The 20,366-nt window shown below is 36.2% G+C and overlaps 1 protein-coding gene across 1 annotated transcript in view; it reads left to right on the top strand.

Annotated features, from left to right (window-relative positions):
• The first annotated feature begins 6,295 nt into the window (after positions 1-6,295).
• Positions 6,296-20,366, top strand: part of CSTF3 (cleavage stimulation factor subunit 3) — a 69,897-nt gene continuing 55,826 nt past the window's right edge. The window contains exons 1-3 of the mRNA XM_022583672.2: positions 6,296-6,497; positions 19,934-20,035; positions 20,158-20,253. Of these exons, the coding sequence (XP_022439380.1) occupies positions 6,471-6,497; positions 19,934-20,035; positions 20,158-20,253 (225 nt within the window). The 5' untranslated portion in view covers positions 6,296-6,470. The remainder of the gene's footprint in view (positions 6,498-19,933; positions 20,036-20,157; positions 20,254-20,366) is intronic.

Consider the following 20,366-nt stretch of genomic DNA (forward strand, 5'->3'; position numbering starts at 1 on the left):
CCACAACAGTGAGAGGCCCGCGTACCACAAAAAAAAAACCAAAAAACGATAAATGAGAAATGGGGATGAAATATTTGCAACCTATATAACACTCGAAGAGTTAATCTCTATAATATGAGAGGATTCTTAAAAATCAAGACAATGAAGACCAAAAATACAATAGAAAAATGGGCAAAAGACATGAATAGGCAGTTCAGAGTAAAAGAAAATGATCCTTATACATGTGAAAAGATCATAGCCTCACTTGTAATTAATAGCAATATGAATAAAACTATACTGAGATACCACTTGTTGAAGGAGCTGCGGGAAAGATAAATACACTGATTTTAGGAGTGCAAAGTGGCACAATTCCCATGAAGGGAAGATCTAATAAAATTTCACATCTATTTACTCTTTGATTCAGCAATCCCACTTTTACAAATGTACCCTTAGGATACATATACATAAATATAAAACAACATATGCACAAGATTATCTGCTGAAGCATTTGTATAGCCAAAGATAGGAAACAACACAGATATCCATCAATAAGTTTGGGTAAACTCATGGTACATCCACACTGTGGAGTACTATGCAAATGTTAAAAAAAGAATGATGAAAATCTCTATTTTCATCATTTTCTCCCTACTTTAATGGTAGGGAGTGGCCTCTACAATGTACTAAATGAAAAAAGCAAGTGTAGAATAGTGTGCCCTTTGTGTAAGAAGTATGGTGAAATGCATGCATTGTGAATTTTTGCAAAAAGAAATACTAGAAAGATTAAACTGAAAACCAATAAAAATGTTTATCTCTAAAAGATGGGAATGGAATTAGGTGGGTGGAGGGGGTAGAGATTGAGGTGAAACTTCTCTGATTATACTCTGTAGAAGTTTTGATTCTTGAGCCATGTAATAGGGTTTTTACATTTTCAAATAAAATTACATCTTAGAAAAACAAACATTAACATTGAAAACAAATGCAAACAACTGAACCTAACTATATATTGAATTGCTCACATAAACTCAGAGAGATAAGAATTATTTCAAATAACTTTTTTTGTGTGTGTATGTGTGTGTGGTACGCGGGCCTCTCACTGTTGTGGCCTCTCCCGTTGCGGAGCACAGGCTCCGGACGCGCAGGTTCTAGCGGCCATGGCTCACGGAGCCAGCCGCTCCGCGGCACGTGGGATCTTCCCGGACTGGGGCACGAACCTGTGTCCCCTACATCGGCAGGCGGACTCTCAACCACTGCGCCACCAGGGAAGCCCTCAAATAACTTTTGCACAAGGCTTTCTGACACCACCCTTAATGTGACATAATCTAAGGACAAAAAGAACTTTAAAGAAATCTTAAACCTCACTCAGCAAATGTATTGTTTTTGATATTTTAGTACTGGTATTTTTAATTTAGAAACTTTAAATATATTTTGTAGGAACCAAGATTTTCAATGTAAGAGAAAAGAGAGACAAATGTAAAATCAATAAAGAAAAAAACCAGTCATGTTAAATTTGAATTGGGAAATCCATGTATGAACTCATAATTAGAAAAATACATTTCCTATAGCGGAACACTGAAAAGGCCTAGAAGCAATGACACCCAGTAGCAGAGAGAACATCTATTGCCGGCATCTTAGTCCTAATTTCTATTCCCAAATTGAAGGAACCAGAGTAACCTTGGAGCAATGACAGTCCAAGTCTGTTATAGGGAAGGTTCGTAAGTGATCCTGGGACATCTTGTGCCAGTAGGCCAGGAAGTTGTCCAAGACTATTGTTACCATGTCAAAAAGACATAGTATCCATTCATCCAGGGAAGGGACCTGTACTGGCTGAAAAAGAATAATGATTGCAATCGACCGAAACAACTTAAATCTTAAAAAACTCGTGAATCCACATGATACTTAAAAAGCGAATAGGCCAAAAAATATATATATCATTTTCCACTACTTGAAGTAGATATTAAATCAAACTCTTTACTTTGAAAATTGGTCATTATAGGGAAAAAAGTAAGCATTTATCCTGTTTTTTTAAGGTTAATGGGGAAGAGTTCTTTTTGACAGAAGAAATTTCTATTTATGTAGGAATTAGAGAATTATTTAATCACCAGATATTTCATTATTAGTTCAGGAAAGATTTATCGGTAAATGACCAAACCATGGTGAAAATTTGTTGGGGAACAGGAAATTGGCATGGTACCAAAGCCTTACTCTGCAACTACTTAACTACTAAGGATGAAATATACCTAAAAAAGAGATGTAATAGTCACCACCTTAACCAAGTGATCAAACTTAAAATCAAACTAGTAATTTGATGTATCTCCTGGTGTAATACAAAACGAAAAACATATCTATATTATGACATATTCTTGCCAAAATGTGTAACCCGAATCTAATCACTCTTTTAGCATACATTTTAGTTTATAGGAAACATGGGAAAGAGGAACATGTTAAATGATACTACAAGAAAACAATCAGATATATCCAGAATATGGACTATTCCTAGGGACAACCGGCAAACTCTCTTAAAAAATTCATAAAAAATAAAAAGATGGGCAATAGCTAGAGATATAACAACTAAATGCAATGCTTGAAATTTGATTGGATCCTGATTTGTAAAAACCTCCTATAAAGACATTTTTGGACTACTTGGGAAAATTTGAATATGGACTGAATAGTAAATTATACAAGGAAATAATTGTTAATTTTCTTACGTGTGATATGTATTGCAGATATAAAGGAAATTTCTGAGATATTCTCAGAAAACACAAGCTGATTTATTTTGGGATGAAGTGTCACGATGTCTGTGATTTACTTGAAAATTATTTTGCAAAAAACCAAACTATATATGTAAATACATACATATAAAGCTAACATGCCAAAATGTTAGCCATTGGATCAAGATGATGGGTATACAGGTATTCATTGTACTGTTCTTTGAACTTTTATCTCTTTAAAGTTTTTCATTAAAAATATTGGGAAAAGATATTGTCATTTGAGTCAAACTTTGAAGAACAGAATGTGAATACTATTCTTTTTTTTTTTGCGGTACGCGGGCCTCTCACCGTTGTGGCCTCTCCCACTGCAGAGCACAGGCCCCGGACGCGCAGGTTCAGTGGCCATGGCTCACAGGCCTAGCCGCTCCGCGGCATGTGGGATCTTCGCGGACCGGGGCACGAACCTGTGTAGCCTGCATTGGCAGGCGTATTCTCAACCACCGCGCCACCAGGGAAGCCCTAGAATGTGAATACTATTCTTAAAGACATGTTCTTACACTAGTTCATTTAAGACAAACTTAGAAAACAGATAAAAAGAAAAAAATTATGTGACACAGAGATAACTACTTTTAATGTTTTGAGGCACTATATATATATATATACACACACAGTCATCCATGGGTATCCCCAATGGATTGGTTCCAGGACTCACCTTCCTGCCCCCCACAGATACCAAAATCTGTGGATGCTCAAAGTGCTTTACATGTATAAAATGTTGTAGTATTTGCATTTAACTTATGACCATCTTTTAAATCCCTTCTAGATTACTTATAATACCTAATACAATGTAAATGCTGTGTAAGTCATTGCAAATACAATGTAAATCCTATGTAAATGGTTGGGAGCAGCAGCAAATTCAATTTTTGCTCTTTGGAACTTTCTGTATTTAAAAAAAAATTTTTTTTCAATCGATGGTTAGTTGACTCTGAGGATGCAGGACCCACGGATATGGAGGATTGACTGTGTATATTTACATATATATATATATATACATACACTGTACATCCTATGTAATGTACACTATTTTTGTATTCTGTTTCTTCACTTTACAACATCATGTATGTCTTTCTGTCAGTAACTGTACATTAGCATCAGTTTACTAGCTACATGACATTCCACTGTAGAGATGTCTTATGATGTAAAGTAGTCTCTGCTGCCCTCCACCACCACCTCCGCCCCCCGGCTCCCCACCATCCACAGTTTCAGTTACCTGCGATCAATCTTGGTCTGAAAATATTAAATGGAAAATTCCAGAAATAAACAATTCTTAAATTTTAAGCTGTGTATCGTTCTGAGTAGTGTGATGAAATCTGGTGCCACTTAGCCGTCTTGGTTATCAGCTTGACTATGGAGGTATCTCAGTGCTTGTGTTAAGTTAACCCTTATTTTACTTAGTAATGGCCCCAAAATGCCACAGTAGTGAGGCTGGCAATTTGGATAGGCCAAAGAGAAACTGTAAAGTGCTTTCTTTAAGTAAAAATGTGAAAGTTCTTGCTTTATTAAGGAAAGGAAAAAAATCATGTTCTGAGGTTGCTAAGGTCCATGGAAGAACAAATCCTGTACCTGTGAAATGGTGAAGAAGGAAAAATAAATTCATGCTACTTTTGCTGTTGCACCTCAAATTACAAAGGTTATGGCCACAGTACGTGGTAACTGCTTAGTTAAGGTGGAAAAGGCATTAACTTTGTACAATTAGATATTCTGCGAGAGATAAAGCGCACGTGCACAAATGAGCACAATTCACGTAACTTTTACCAGTTTGTTGTTATAATTGTTCTATTTTATTATTGTTGTTAATCTTCTATTGTTCATAATTTATAAATTAAACTATGATAACATAGGTATGTACAGGAAAAAATAGTATATATAGGGTTTGGTACTATCCCCTGTTTCAGGCATCCACTGGGGGTCTTGGAACATAGGATAAGGGAGCTACAGAGGATAAGAGAGAGGGAGGGATTACAGTGTTTAACTAGTCCTCTATTGTTGGATGGTGCAATAAACATCTGTAATATACACCCTTTGCTCATGTGTCTGATTTCTTGGAAGTGTAAGAATTCAGGCTGTAAAATGTAAAACAGATAGCTAGTGGGAAGGAGCCACACAGCACAGGCAGATAAGCTCAGTGCTTTGTGACCACCTAGAGGGGTGGGATAGGGAGGGTGGGAAGGACACACAAGAGGGAGGAGATACGGGGGATATATGTTTATGTATAGCTGATTCACTTTGTTATACAGCAGAAACTAACACACCATTGTAAAGCAATTATACTCCAATAAAGATGTTAAACAACAAAAAAAAGAATTCAGGCTGTGGAAAGGGCAGAGGCGGAAATATGAGCAGAGGCATGGGAGACTGAAAAGAATAAGGAGTGTATGGGAAAGGCTGAATAGTTTACTTTGGACCATTGGCCACTGTAGACGATAGGGTGTTATAAGCCTTATGATGATGCTTGAAGGTAAAAGAGTTTGAGAAGACCTGCTCTCACTTAATCTTGGACTATGCCAAGTACAGTTCCAAGCACTTTTACATGTATAACTTATTTAAATTGCAGGTACTGGGAATTCCCTGGCGGTCCCGTGGTTAGGACTCCACACTTAGACTGCTGAGAGCGCAGGTTTCATCCCTGATGGGGGAACTCAGATCCTGCAAGCCCCGTGAAGCGGTAAGAAAAAAGCAGGTATTGGGCTTCCCTGGTGGCGGAGTGGTTGAGAGTCCGCCTGCCGATGCAGGGGACACGTGTTCGTGCCCTGGTCCGGGAAGATCCCACATGCCGCGGAGCGGCTGGGCCCGTGAGCCATGGCCGCTGAGCCTGCGCGTCCAGAGCCTGTGCTCCGCAACGGGAGAGGCCACAACAGTGAGAGGCCCGCGTACCGCAAAAAAAAAAAAAAAGCAGGTATTATTATTACTCGTAATTACAGGCAAGGAAACTGAGGCACAGAGATGTTTAATTGCCCACGGTTACCCATGTAGCGAGAGATGACGCCAGGTTTCAAATGAATGCAGGCTGGCTCCAGAGCCGAAGCGCTATTATCAAGAACCATGGTGGTATGCTGAGCTTAAAACCTGGGCCTTACTTCAAACCTTAGACACATGAGTAAACGGTGACGGTATAAATTAACATGGGCTTGATCTGTCCCGCAAAAGCGTGAAGAGCATTAGCTGAGACCATAGAAAACTTCATAGATTCCTTATCTCCAAAATATAGGAAGCATTTAACACTTAGAATTGCTCAATAAGATGGCCAGCTTGCCTGAACTGAACCGATTTGCAGACTTCAACAGTGAAGAGGCGCGCTCCACAGCTTGATAATTAAATTCCAAAAGGCGCGCGAGCCTCCGTGGAAAACAGTTTCCCGCCTCCCAGCCGGTTGCAGCTCGCTCAGCAACAGCCTCTCTACTCCAAGGCCGTGACGTCCCGCGCTTGCATTGGGCCCGCCCCCTGGGATCTTTCTGCTTCTGCGCGGTTGAGTAATCGATGATTTTGCTCTCTTAACTCCGCCCTCTGCCCCGGAAGTTAATGCAGAAGCCACACACCCCTCCTTGGCCGGCCCGGGCGCAGCCATTTTAATTCATATCTGAGTGGGCGGTGGCGGTTCTTGTTGGCGGTCTGGCTCCGCAGGGCAGGGGGCAATTTTAGTTGTTTGGGGGTGGTTTTTAGTTTAATTTTTCTTTTGTAGCTTGGCATCGCGGGCCAGTTCGCACGTTCTAGTCGTCTGAGGCCATGTCAGGAGACGGAGCCACGGAGCAGGTGAGGAAGGAGAGTGGTGGGGCCTCGTGGCGACCTCTTCTCTCTCCGTCTCTGTTCGTCCGAGTTCTCCAGCCATGTTCGCTGAGGAGGAATCAAGGGTCTAATGAACCCGAAAGACGGGGTTCAGAAGTACGGTGGGAATGGGGAGCAAGATCTGACTGAGATTTAAAACTTTTTTGGCTTCTCTGTCTTAGGCGTTAAGATGAACAAATATTTGATTTAGACAATAGCCAGGAAGCTACTTCGTCCTATTTAGATTCATGGGACTTCTCCGGTGAGAGTCTTTCCTTTAATACCATTTTGGTGTTAAGGGGTTAGGAATTGATTATTTTAACGTGTACCCGCTGTTTTCGAAAAACTTGACAGTGTTCCCTCCACCGCCTTTCCGATATATACTGTACCCAGAAAAAGGTTTGAGAAGTAATTTAAGATGAAACTAATCTGGAGAAATAGACTCTTGCATGAGCGAATGAAGAAGGAAGCAGTTTAGGAGTAAGAGCATCGTTATGCTAAGATTTGGGAATTTTGTGGCTTTCTCCTGCTCCTTCCCTTTCTTCTATCAGCATTTCATTTTTTCAACGAAACAAGTAATTGTAGAATTTGATAAATCGGAAATGAGAAGTATGTTTGGGCCACTGTAAGTAAAAGCATCTGTTTTTTAGTACTGGATATGTGATATCTAAGTATTTTAAAATTCAGATTCTTAATTAAATGATTTCTTTTGCTCTTTATTCAGAATTTTGTAGGATAGTATTTACCTTTGAGTTTGAAAGAGGAAACTGGTGTTTTATGGAAGCTGTCAATTTATTTTTCGATTCAAGTCCGGTATGTTTAGGTAAATAGTTTTTAAAATGGAGGCTAGCTAGACTGCAGTCTCAATTTCCTGAAATTTCCCATTGCCATAGCAACGAAATACACTTAGGTTTTCGTTTTTGAAGTCCCCATCTTTTAACGTGGGGGCTTATTCTTGGAGGTTGACAGAGATGAGGCAGAATTGGCGTGTTCCTATTGAATAGGGTGACTGTAAATTTTATTATGTCGGGAAAGTTTGGCTAAACTGAATTTTGTGTTTGCTCGTCGACTGATTTCAGTCCTGAAATTTTCACAGTATTTACATTTTACATGCTGTTAGAATGCCCAAGAATGCCAAGTCTTAAAATCGTTATGTCAAGTCTGATTTTGTATACCTACCCTTTTTCTGGGCTCATGTTTTGTCACCTGAAAGTAGAGGAGGAGTAATGTACTGAGGTGTTCATTGAAAGCTTCCCGAATTCATCGTTAATTTTTAAATTTATCTAAAATTGTAAACACACTGAAATGTTGCCATGACCTTTCATTTCAGAACTGTGGTGTTTTAAGTGGGAGAGAAGGTGGTAAAAATTTAAAGAAAAAAATTTCACCCAAAAGTGTTATGTGTAAAGTTTAGGACAAGGAAAAGTGCAGTGAACAACTGCAGTACAGTTCTTCACCTAGAATCGACACTTGTTGAGTGTTTTGCCATATTTGCTTTATCTCCTTGTATATATTTATTTGAAAGTAAGTGACATATTCAGCCCCCCTTATTTCAGCATTCTCTTATACAGTATAAGGCATTAATGCTGTTATATAACCATTATACCATTTCCCACCTAAGAAAATTAATAGCAATACCGTATCATTACTAAAAATAAGTCCTAAGAATGTGATTCATAGGGTTTTATTATTTTAAAAATAAGAATCTACACCAATATGTATAAGATGGATAACTAATAAGAACCTGCTATGTAAAAAAATAAAATTAAATTTAAAAAAAATCAGAATCTAATCTAGGTTATTTGCATCATTTAGTTATGTCTCTTGAATCGTTCCTCTGTTTTTTCTCCCCTAGGATATTTATTGTCTATTTGAAGAATCCAGAAAAGTTCTCTTGCAGAACTTCTCATTTTATGTCTGGGCTTATTTGATTTGTGTTTGTGTGGTGTCATTTAACTTGTCCCCTCATCTTCTGTATTTCCTGAAAATTATGGTTATGTCTAAACTCAGAGCTTTGATAGTATTCAGGTTAAATATTTTTGTGTAGAATACTTTATAACATCACATCAAAAGGCACTTCATGCTAGGTTGTTCCAGTGTTAGTAAAGGTTAAGTTTGCTCACTTGGTCAGGGTTAGGGTAATGACTGCTGGATCTCTTCATTGTAAAGGATTATTTTCCCCTTTGCAGTTAGTAATCTGTGGGTTGATAACTGTGTTCCTCAATAACCTTTTATCTAGTTATTTATCATCAATTGATAATCTTTAAATAAATCAGTTGTTTCCTTGAAAGTGGCAAATGGTGGTTTTTAAAAAAATCCTATTCTGTCTCTACTTACTGGCTCATATTTTTTCCTCAAAGATGAAATTCCTTTTTTCTTTTCCCCTCCTTTTAAAAGATTGAGGATAGCTGTGGATTCATGGGGTTTCTCTGTATTTACTATGTTAAAATCAGCTATAACCTTTTCTTTTTCTTTTCTTTTTTTGTATTTTAAATGCTTAACTTGTCCTAGCCTTTATGGTGCCTCCTATATGCTATATATTTTTTCCATCAGTCAGACATGTTTTGACATCTGATGATCAACAGATAGTTATCTTCATATAATCTTTTAAACTCTTTAAAGATACATTTCAAACATGCAAGAAAAAAAGAATAGTATAATGTATGATGTTTCTATCATAGAGCTTCAACTCACAGCAAAACATGTTTTCTCCATACTTTCACTTACTCTCCCCACCTCTATTACCTTGAAGCAAATCGCAGATACTGTATTATTCAACTTTAACTGAAATGGTAATTAAATGATACCTTAAAAAGTGACATGATCAAAAATAGGAATCAGTTTGCTTGATGTGTAAGGCAACAGTTAATGAAAATTTAGAGGAAAAATGAGATGATGGACAAGGAAAAAAAAGACTAAACAAAACTGAAGAATAATAAGAAAAACATCAAAACCACTCTGAATCATGGATTTGCTTTGGAAGGATGGTAAGGGTGGGATAGAGAAAGAATCCTGTGAGATATGAATTACAGATTTATTTTAGCTGGTTAGCATTGAAACTCAAAAAAAAGTTTTGTTCAGTAAACCTGATAATATCTTAAATTTGTTATTCAAAAATATAGATGGTCCTTTCTTCGTACTGAATCTCTAGATTTGTGCTGTATGAAAGAGGGAAATGATTGTAGACAAGCAAAATCACAGCTAAGGTTTATTGTGTTTTGTTTTTTTTTTTTTAACTCTTGTAAGGAAGTTCTGTTTTACATTTAGAGGGCTATTTAAATTACCTTGCAGTTTTGGTGCGTATTCTTCTGGAGCTTCGTACTGTTTTTGTCAGTTTAATGGTGACAAAACCACCTGCATATAGGTTTTGTTAGGTTTTCCCCCTAATAAAAGCACATCTGGTTCCCGTGTGGAATTATGGCTATATTTTTATCGTGTCCACTTTTTTTTACTGCTTGATTCAACTTCTGATCTCATTCTTCACTCCATTTTACCTTGTGCATCACCTCTACAGAATTTAATAGGCTATTGGTTAGAGTTTCTCCACTGGGTTTTGAGTTGAAAGGCTGCCTTAGTTATTCACCATTGCACCTTAAAAACCTAGAAACACTGTTTTGATAATTAAAGGTGTTTACTAAATAAATGGATAAATTTTGCATTCAGGCTATATGCTATATGTTACAAAATTTTAAAGAATTGTATCTTTCGGGAATATAGGTGCTTATAATTATTGTTAATAATTAATACAAAGTAAAATATTTTGGGGCATAAGAGTGAATGGTTTCTCAAGTTTTGTTACAAAGAAATGTATTTGGCCAAGTCAATTCCCATGAACCTTTAAGTCCCTAAAATTCTGTTTCTACACTTTTGTGTTTTAGGAATAAGATTTCAGTTTTCAAACAATTCATAGCCTATTCAAGAATTAGGAAGGCCTAAAGTATAAAAAGAATGATCCTTACTTCGGAAAAATTGCATGACTTGAAGGAGCACAAATTAATTGCCAATAATTCTTAACAAAGAGGGGAATTTAGGGCCATAAATAATTGTTTTGCTTTGGGTGAAAAATAAGTTTAGGAAGATACAGAAAATATGAAAAATATGTGTTCTATTATATACCTACTAATGAGGAAAGAAAGATGAAACACTCAATGTTGAAACGTCATTTATTTTGTTGAGTAACCATTAATATCTAGTAGGGCTTAAAAGGAAATAGTGCCAATTTTAAACCCAAGTGGATGTGTGTGGAGGTTAGAAGAGGGAGGGAAAGGCCAAGAATATATGTTATAACAACAGTGTGTTCTTTGGATCCAATTATTCTTATCTGTTGTTAACAAAAGCTTTCTGTAATAGCCTTTCCTACTTTTCCCCCTCCTATTTTAAGATACTTAGTATAATAGTTTGGGGCAGGCAAATTTGATTTGATCTTATTGTTAATATTTCTTGAGGAAACTGACTACATAGAATACTCTATTTGGCAGTAATTATTCCTAAGAGAGATTGATCTGTGTTTACAGAAATATTGGTTTTCCGGAGAAGTACAACAGAAGGAGATTGTGTTAGAAGAGATTGCATTCCCTCAGCATTAGGAATACAGAAATTTATATCCTAGGTAGACCTTGCAGAATGGCAAAATCTATTCAGATGTTTGTACCTATTCAGTGGATGATTGCAAAAAACAGTTCATAGTTTTAAGCTTTTCTGCCATTGTCTCTAAATCTTTATTCCTCTTTAGACAAGACCTAGTTGTGAATTTGAGTCTTTTTGTTTTTACTGAACAGTTGGTAATGGTGAGAATTGATTTTAAAATAGATTTTAGTTAAACAAATGTTTAAACTATTTTTAGATTAATGGATAGGTTATAATCAGCAGTAAATATTGAATAAAACCAGAAGCGTAAAGCTGTGTCCTAATTGTTGTTTTCTAATGTTTCACATAGTTGATCAAGTGAATTAATATTTTGGCTACTCCTGGTCTAAAGCTGCATTTTTCAAATTCTAAAATATTAAGACTTTTATTTATAGTTTGTAGCTGTTTGTTTCCTGGGGGATGAATAAACAAATTTAATAAGCAAATATGATAAGTATAATTATTTGGACCAATAACCATTAGCCTATTTTTTCTTTAAGTTTTTGAGTTGTTTGCATGTTTAGTAGATTTTAGTCTTTGGAAGGTTTGAATGGATTATATACAGGATACATATTCAGATCCATTCACAAAAAACATCTACTAGAGTTTTGTTGCATTGGTAAAGGAACATAGGACTAAGCTGGCGTCCAGTATTAATGTCATCTGTCACATAAAATGCTTAATTCTCTAGGCATATGAATCGACTCAGTTATTACTTGCAGATAGTCTTGCAGAGTGCTACCCTAGTCTACTTTTAACTTTGAAAAAAGACTACCAAGACAGACTTAAGAGTTGGAATGTATGTATTTGCAGTTTTCTTAATGTTTTAACAACAACAACAAAAGGAATGACTTAGGTCTGATTCCACTTTATTTTTGAGGAAACACCACATTTGGAAAAAAATATATTTATAGAACAGATGGGTTAGGTGGTGTTTCTCAGAATGGAGTCCATGGTCCATTGCATCATATTCACTTAGGTGCTTTATAAAAGTATAGGTGCCGGGCTTCCCTGGTGGTGCAGTGGTTGAGAGTCCGCCTGCCGATGCAGGGGACACAGGTTCGTGCCCCGGTCCGGGAGGATCCCACATGCCACGGAGCTGCTGGGCCCGTGAGCCATGGCCGCTGAGCCTGCGCGTCTGGAGCCTGTGCTCCGCAATGGGAGAGGCCGCAGCAGTGAGAGGCCCGCGTACCGCAAAAAAAAAAAAAAAAAGTATAGGTGCCTATACCTCAATTTCAGACGTACTATCAATGTAACAGATTCTGTAGGTGAGGCTGAGAATCTTCATTGGAAATGAGTATCACATGTGATTTTTATGTAAGTGAAAGTTTGCAAATCACTTAGGTTAGGGATTGAAGCTACTTGGACCTTCCAAGTTGGTTTTGAATACATTGATAAAATAAATGGAGAGGGCTTCCCTGGTGGCGCAGTGGTTGAGAGTCCGCCTGCCGATGCAGGGGACACGGTTTTGTTCCCCGGTCCGGGAAGGCCCCACATGCCGCGGAGCAGCTGGGCCCGTGGGCCATGGCCGCTGAGCCTGCGTGTCCGGAGCCTGGGCTTCGCAACGGGAGAGGCCACAACAGTGAGAGGCCCGTGTACCGCAAAAAAAAATAATAATAATAATAAATAAATAAATAAATGGAGAAAAACATTGCAGATTATTTGAGGATGGTTAGGCCTTTGATAGTATTTTTACTGATTTTTCTCTCCCTACTATATTTAGTCACTCATTATCCTTAATAGTGGAAAGTACTCATTACAAAACTAGTTTTGAGACTCTTCTCTGCTTGTTCTGTTGCAAAAACCAGCAAAAATCTTGGTCAAAAAGCTAATATAGGTTTACATCCTTTAATTTACTGCATTCCTCCCTGCATACTTTTGATGTTTATCACTTGGTTTAAATTTTCACTGACCTCTAGTTTAACTTAATTTCCATATGACCTCCAGCATAACACCCTCCCCCATTTACCACAAAAATAGCTGTTTGGAGAAAGAGAGGTACACTTTTTTTCCTGTCCAGGTTTTACTTCCCTTGTGGAAATGGAAAGAAGAAATTAAATTAGATTATAAATTATCTAATCATTAATATAATAGTGTCTGTCACTTCTCCACACCACACGCCATTAACAACCACCTGATATAAATTAAGCTATCGTATAGAAAGAAGGTGGTTTGCAGCTTAACTCGGTTTCCCAGAGGCTACATGACATATCCACAGTTATACGAAAAGGCTATTAAAAATGTTGCTCCCTTTTCCAACTACATAATTGTAGTTTTGTGGTCTTATACTTCATCAAAAACAATATATTGCAAAAGGTTGAAAGCAGAAGCAGATGTCTTCTATTCAGCCAGACATTAAAGAGATCAGAAAAATGTAAAACAGCGCCATTTTTCACTATTTTTTTTTAAATTTTGGAAAATATTTTAAAATAGAAGTTTATTTTAAATGAATTAACACATTAAAATTTTTACAGTTTTAATTTTTAGTACGATAATGTTGATTTAACCCCCACATTTAAAAAAAAGTCTGGTTCCTCATTTTTAAGAGTGCAAAGTGATTCTTTATAAGAAGTTTGAGAACTGTTGAAATAGTGCAGGGAGCCTGTGAGACAATGTCATAAGTTCTATTTCTGAGTTAGCTTCACAAAACAAAAGGTTAAATATAGAAAGTAAAAAGACAACCAGCTGAATGGGAGAAAATTTTTGTATATCGTATATCCAATAAGGGACCAGTATATAATATGTAAAGGACTCTTGCAGTGCAATAACAAAAAAGAATTAAAAATGGCAAGCAATCTGAAAAGACCCTTCTCTAAATATATACGAAAGCCAATAAGAACATGAAAAGTGCTGAACTTCATTAGCCACCAGGGAAATAAAGATCAAAACCACAATGAGTTACCACTTTACCTTCTCGGATGGTAATACTCATCAAAAAGATGGATAATAACCAGTGTTGGTGGGGATGTAGAGAAATTGGAGCCCTCACACTGCTGGGACTGTAAAATGGTTCAATTGCTTTGGAAAACAGTCTGGCAGTTCTTCAAAATGTTATGCAGAGGTTTGCTTTTTGACCTAGCAATTTCACTTCTAGGTATATACCTAAGTAAAAAGAAAACACAAAACGAATTCCACTCAAAAACTGGAAAAAATCCAAATGTCCATCAGCTGATTAATAATAAAATGTGGGATATCCATGCAATGGAATACTTAGCAATAGAAAGGAAAGTACTGATATATGATAAACATGAACCTTGCAAACATGCAAAGTGAAAGTCAGAAACAAAACACATTGCATGATATCATTTACATGAAATACCTGCACATCTATAGAAACAAAGTAGATTGGTGGTTGCCTAGGGCTAGGGGGATTGGGAAATGGGATTGCCTGTTAATGGGTACCGGTTTTTATTTAGGGTGATAAAAATGTTTTAAAATTTATTATGATGGTGAATATACTAAATTTAAGCCATTGAATCTTACACTTTAAGTGGGTGTATTGTATGGAATGTGATTATGTCTCAATAAAGCCATTATTAAAAATGAAAAAGGTCAAACATGTATAATGTATCCTATCTCCATACTTTAAGCCAGTTGTACACGGGTTATTATTCACATAGAAAAGTTTATATTTTAGCAGTACACTACGACTAGAAAAACAGTTCATAGAACAGGTACTGGAGGTAGTTCCCCAGCAACATTTTCGCCTTATACAAAAAAAAGTCCGTCGTCTACTTCACAATTTTTTCTGATTTTTGTACCCATTTGAAATAGTATATGTTGGTGTGTATGTGTATACTCCTTACAGTTGTGTTATTTTTCTGGTTTTTAAAATTGTGCAAATCAAAGAAGTTCCCACTGCCCTACTAGTATCATTAAATGTGCATGCCTTGGGAACTGAACTAGTCCAGCTTTTGTTTTGCTCATTTGATTTGGGGCCCATCCTACTCCCCATTATCATCCCCCTGAAGAATGATAATGGGATTACAGATATTCCAAAGACAAAAGCTGGATTTTGATAGAGTTTCTTTATAGTAATGTTTTTGGGACATGTAAGCATGAGACGGCTCTTCTTTTGCTATAACTAAGGAGAGTTCTGACCTCATTCCATTACAAATGGGCACTGGAAACTTGCAACAAGTTTTCTTAAAGTGACCTATTTCTCTGATCTGGCAACAGATTCAGGAAATAATATTACAAGTCCATTCCTTATGGAGGCTCAGTCTTCTTGTGGATACTAGAAAACTGTTCAATTTTCATTTGCTTTACAGCAGTGTGGTAACCAGGCCACAAAACAAAAATGTTACGCTCTTGGTTACCCAATTGGCTCATAGCTGTGGTGATGAACGACTTTTTATTGTGAGAATTAAATATGGCCTTTAACCACCAGAGGATACTCTTGGCCATTTTGGTTACCTTCTGTTGTTAATTAATTCAGTTGATTGAGAATTATCTAAATAGATTGTTTTATGAACATTTAATTACATCCTTGTCCAGAGGAAAACATTTAGGGTTATAAGAGATTCTGCGAAGAGCTGAGCCATAGTTCTGCTGGATTCTAACTGGACTTCGGGCAGATTCATGTAAAATTAAGTTATATTTTTTATTATGAAATGGGGTTATCAGTTGATTAACCAAGAGTGACAATGCCTAACATAGTAGATGCTCAATAGATGTTTTTATTATATCTGATCCAACATCCTTTCCATGGGGTTCTTGGGTCCCTGGTAACCTCTTCCCCCAGGTGTCTGTGGATAGAATTTTAGGGGTTCTCTGAACTTGAATGGGCAAAATAAAACTTTTCACTAATCTGTAACTGAAATTGAGCCTTTCCTTCTATTACGAATGTAGGCAAGAAACCACACTAGTAGCGTTAGCAATAGCTGTGTGACTGGGACAGATGTATTCAAAGTACTGTTGGCACTCATCACTAGACTCGCCACTAGATTTTGTTGTGTTAAGTATTTATTACAATATAAACTTTGTTTAAAAATATTTTGATAATTACATTTCACTATAATTGGTTTCCTTTGAAATCCTGCATAGTTTATTTTGTGTATTTAAGAACATTATCCCTAGAAAGGCCATAGGCTTCTCTAGATTGCAGGAAGTTTCAGCAGCCACACAAAAAAAGTTTGGAATCCCTAGAGAGCCATAATTTTCAACTGAGGCTGCACATTAGAACCTCCTGGAGAGTTTTTTTTTTGAGCATCTTTTTAAATTCCCTTTACCCCAGGTGATTCTGATGTGCTGCCAGGGTTGAGAATCACTAAGTGAATGGCTTGTTTTATTTTGTAAGGAGACATTTATACTTGCTGCAATTATGCTGGTCAGATATTAGATGCTATCTTCTGCGTTTCTCTGTTCTTTTGCAGATTATGGCATACATTATCTAATTTTGGTAGGTTAATTTTCAGCAAGGGGATTTGAGTGATTTGGCCTCCCACCAGACTGCTTTGAAACACTAATTGTTAGCATTGATTAATTTAGCTGGTTTTTAATTCCTGATTTAAAGTTCCTGTATCACATTTACTTCTTATTTTACCGTTAACATATAGTTGATATCTTACGAATCCTAGTTTACTTTAAAGTATTTTTAAAGTTTGTCAAGAAGTAAACCGTTTGAAAGAAATCTTTATTTTGTTGTATCCCAAGTGCCCATTCAGCAATGTCTGGCACACACTAGGCACTGAACAAATATTTCTCAGGTGAACAGTAAAAATTCAAACAGCAGAACAGTATACAGTGTGTGAAGTACGCTTGTATGTGGTGTGTGTGTCTCCCCATCCACTCCTATTTTTTTAACCAGCTATTATGGAGATTGTTCGATGTTGCTGTTAATAGAGCTGTATTGCTTTGTTCCTTTTAGTGACTACAGATTCCATAATTTATTTAGCCAGTTCTTTTACACATGATTATTTAAATTATTCCTAGTCTTACACAACAACAAACAGCCACATAGCTGATTACTCTCCTGTGTACATCTTTGTGTACGTGTAGAGTAGGGTAAGTTGTCAGAACTGGAATTCAGGGTCAGATATTCATGTTAAATTTTGGTCAGTATTACCGCTTGTTCCTGCCGACAATTCGAGAATGTCTGTTTCTATTGATATATATCCTTGCCAGTGCAATGTTAATTATAAAACACCTTTGTGGGTGCTTAAAACTTAACCTTCCAATGCAGGGGGTGCAGGTTCAATCCCTGGTCAGGGTGCTGAGGTCCCACATGCATGGCCCAAAAACCAAAACATAAAAAAGAAGCAATATTGTAACAAATTCAATAAAGACTTTAAAAATGGTCCACATATGAAATGAGTAGCATTGACATATATACACTACCAAATGTAAAATAGATAGCTAGTGGGAAGCAGCTGCATTGCACGTGGAGATCAGCTCAGCGCTTTGTGACCACCTAGAGGGATGGGATAGGGAGGGTGGGAGAGAGACGCAAGAGGGAGGGGATATGGGGATATATGTATACATATAGCTGATTATACAGCAGAAACTAACACAACATTGTAAAGCAATTATACTCCAGTAAAGATGTTAAAATAGTCCACATCAAAAAAAAAAAACAGAAACACCCTTGATCCCTATCTTGTGGCTTACATTTGTATTGCTTTCGAGTGTTTAAAGTTCATTGTTCTTTTTCTATGAACTGTTCGAATACTTTGCCCATTTTCTCTCTGAGTTTCTGATCTTTTAGTGACTGGACTTTATATTAATAAATTTAATACTTTGCCATGTGTGTTGAGGGTATTTTTTAAGTTCGTCTTTTCACTGTCATTGTGATACTTTTCCCATGCACAAATGTAAATAAACTTTATGAATTAAGTTTACTCTTTTCAGAGGCTTTTAAAGAGCCTTCCTGGGCAAAGATACATTTCACTATATTTTCCAGTGGTTCTTGTGTTTTTGTTTTTAATGTTTAAATCTTGATCTATCTGAAATTAATTTGGTAGAAAGGGTAAAATAGGAATTCAACTTTATTTTGATAGATACAGTTATTCTAGCACCATGCATTGAATAACCCAACATTACGATTTGAAATGCCACCTTTATTATTTGCTGATTTTCCATATATCCTCTTTTTGAACCATCCTGATCTGGTGATTTATCACCATTGCAGTACTCTTTATTTGTCATTTTATGTTCTAATATGTGGGTGGGACCAGTGGTCCTCCTTTATTAAACTTTTCCAGTTTTAGTTTCTAAACTAAAGTAGTTTAAGCAAGCTACTTACAAAGCTCTTGTGTATTAGTTGAATATCCTAATTTTGATACAAAATTATATTATTCTTTTAAAACATGGTTTTCTTTCTAAATAAATGTATACTTATCAGTGGTGGAAACTGATTTATTCCAAAGAAAAGTATACTTCTTCCAGGTAATTTTTTTCCCCTAGACACATGACTTGAAAATTTTTTTCCCAACTGCTATTTTGACAGAATTGCTTGGTGAAATATTAATTGCCACTAAGGGAAAAAAGAAAGAAAAAGAAAGGTATTAGGGGCAATGGTTCCCTCTCTATCCCCTCTTGAATGTTACTGATATTTATTGCCATACTGTGGATTTCAAGAAGTCCTACAAAAAAGGTAAAACAAACAAAAAAAAAAAGGTAAAACCAAACTTAGTACAGATTAACATTTATCTAAATTTTTTGAGTATCACTTTCTTTTTGTGGCACACAGTAGTATTCTGAACAACAATTTGAGAAGTAATACTTGTATTTATGCCTCAGGTCCTAGCTTCTCTTTTAGGTATTAATTTTTTAAAATTATATTTCTATAAGAAAAATAAAACTACCTTATTAAAGAGTTTAGAAAATATTAAAAGGGGGGGGGAGTCACCTGTACTTCTACCACCTATCGCCCAGACATGACTACTAAATATTCTAGTACAATCTTTTCAATCTGTTTTATTGTGGATTTCTTTTATAGTTTTCATTATGCTGTATATACACTTTGTAAATCATGCTTTTAAAACTTTCATATCAAAAATAAAATTTCCGTGTTATTTCATGCATTTTCTTTGTGGTTCAGGATGAATTCTGTATAGCAGTGTTTCTCAGTGTTTCTCAGTTGGTCCAGGGACCCTGTGGGTTCCCAAGACTTTCAGAGGACCTGTGAGTTCATACTGTTTCATAATAGATTTAAGACATTATTTGCGTTTTTCACTGTTAATCTCATGAGTCTACAGTGGAATTTTTACATGAGTTGATATTGCAGAAGGTTGAATGCAGAAGCAGATAGGAAAATCCAGCTGTATTTTGAAGTCTGACATTATATAGATTTGCAAATATATGTAACATAATCTCACTGAATTTTTAAAGTTATTTTTCATTAAAATGTTATGTTAACATGTAAATAATTTTATTATTTGTACACGAATAAATATCTAACATTTTTCTCAGTTTTCATTTCTAATATGGTAAATCCTGAAATAACCCACATGAACAAAAGCTCTTTGGTATACTCAAGGGTATAAATAAAAGGGGTCCTGAGACTACAAAGTTTGAGAACTGCTGCTCTATATTATTTCATGTAAAAGATGGGTTTATTTAAGTTTTTAAAATGTTTTTTAAAAGTATGTGTTCACCTGATTTTGTTATTATGCAAGAGATTTATGATAAGATAGTATATATAGATTATAGGAAACACAGGCCTCTTTTATAAGAGGACATTTTTATGCTTTGTACTGTGAGACTGCATCTGGGGGCTGATATGTTGTGCTTGAATTAAATTAGGCCTGAGATTTTTAAAACAGTAACTTCAGTTCATTGTTTTTTTTTCTCCCTAGGCAGCTGAGTATGTCCCAGAGAAAGTGAAGAAAGCCGAAAAGAAATTAGAAGAGAATCCCTATGACCTTGACGCTTGGAGCATTCTCATTCGAGAGGCACAGGTTTAGTGATATAGGATTACATTTCCTTCTCTATGGGTCCAATCACACTACTTGGTTCTGCAGTAAATAATACATTTATAATCCTAACATTGTAAATGCTGTTTATTGGTTTTCAATTTTAGAATCAACCTATAGACAAAGCACGGAAGACTTATGAACGCCTTGTTGCCCAGTTCCCCAGTTCTGGCAGATTCTGGAAACTGTACATTGAAGCAGAGGTTAATATTTTATTTTATTTTTTCTTATATAGCTTTTGATGGGAATTGCAACATACACTATAGTGATAGAAAACAAATTAGGAACATAGATAGCACAACTAGGACAAGGAGGA

The sequence above is a fragment of the Delphinapterus leucas genome, chromosome 7 (genome assembly GCF_059928025.1).
Source record: "Delphinapterus leucas isolate spDelLeu-1000000601 "Yukka" chromosome 7, BTC_Dleu_Yukka2, whole genome shotgun sequence".
In the NCBI taxonomy this organism is placed as follows: domain Eukaryota; kingdom Metazoa; phylum Chordata; class Mammalia; order Artiodactyla; family Monodontidae; genus Delphinapterus; species Delphinapterus leucas.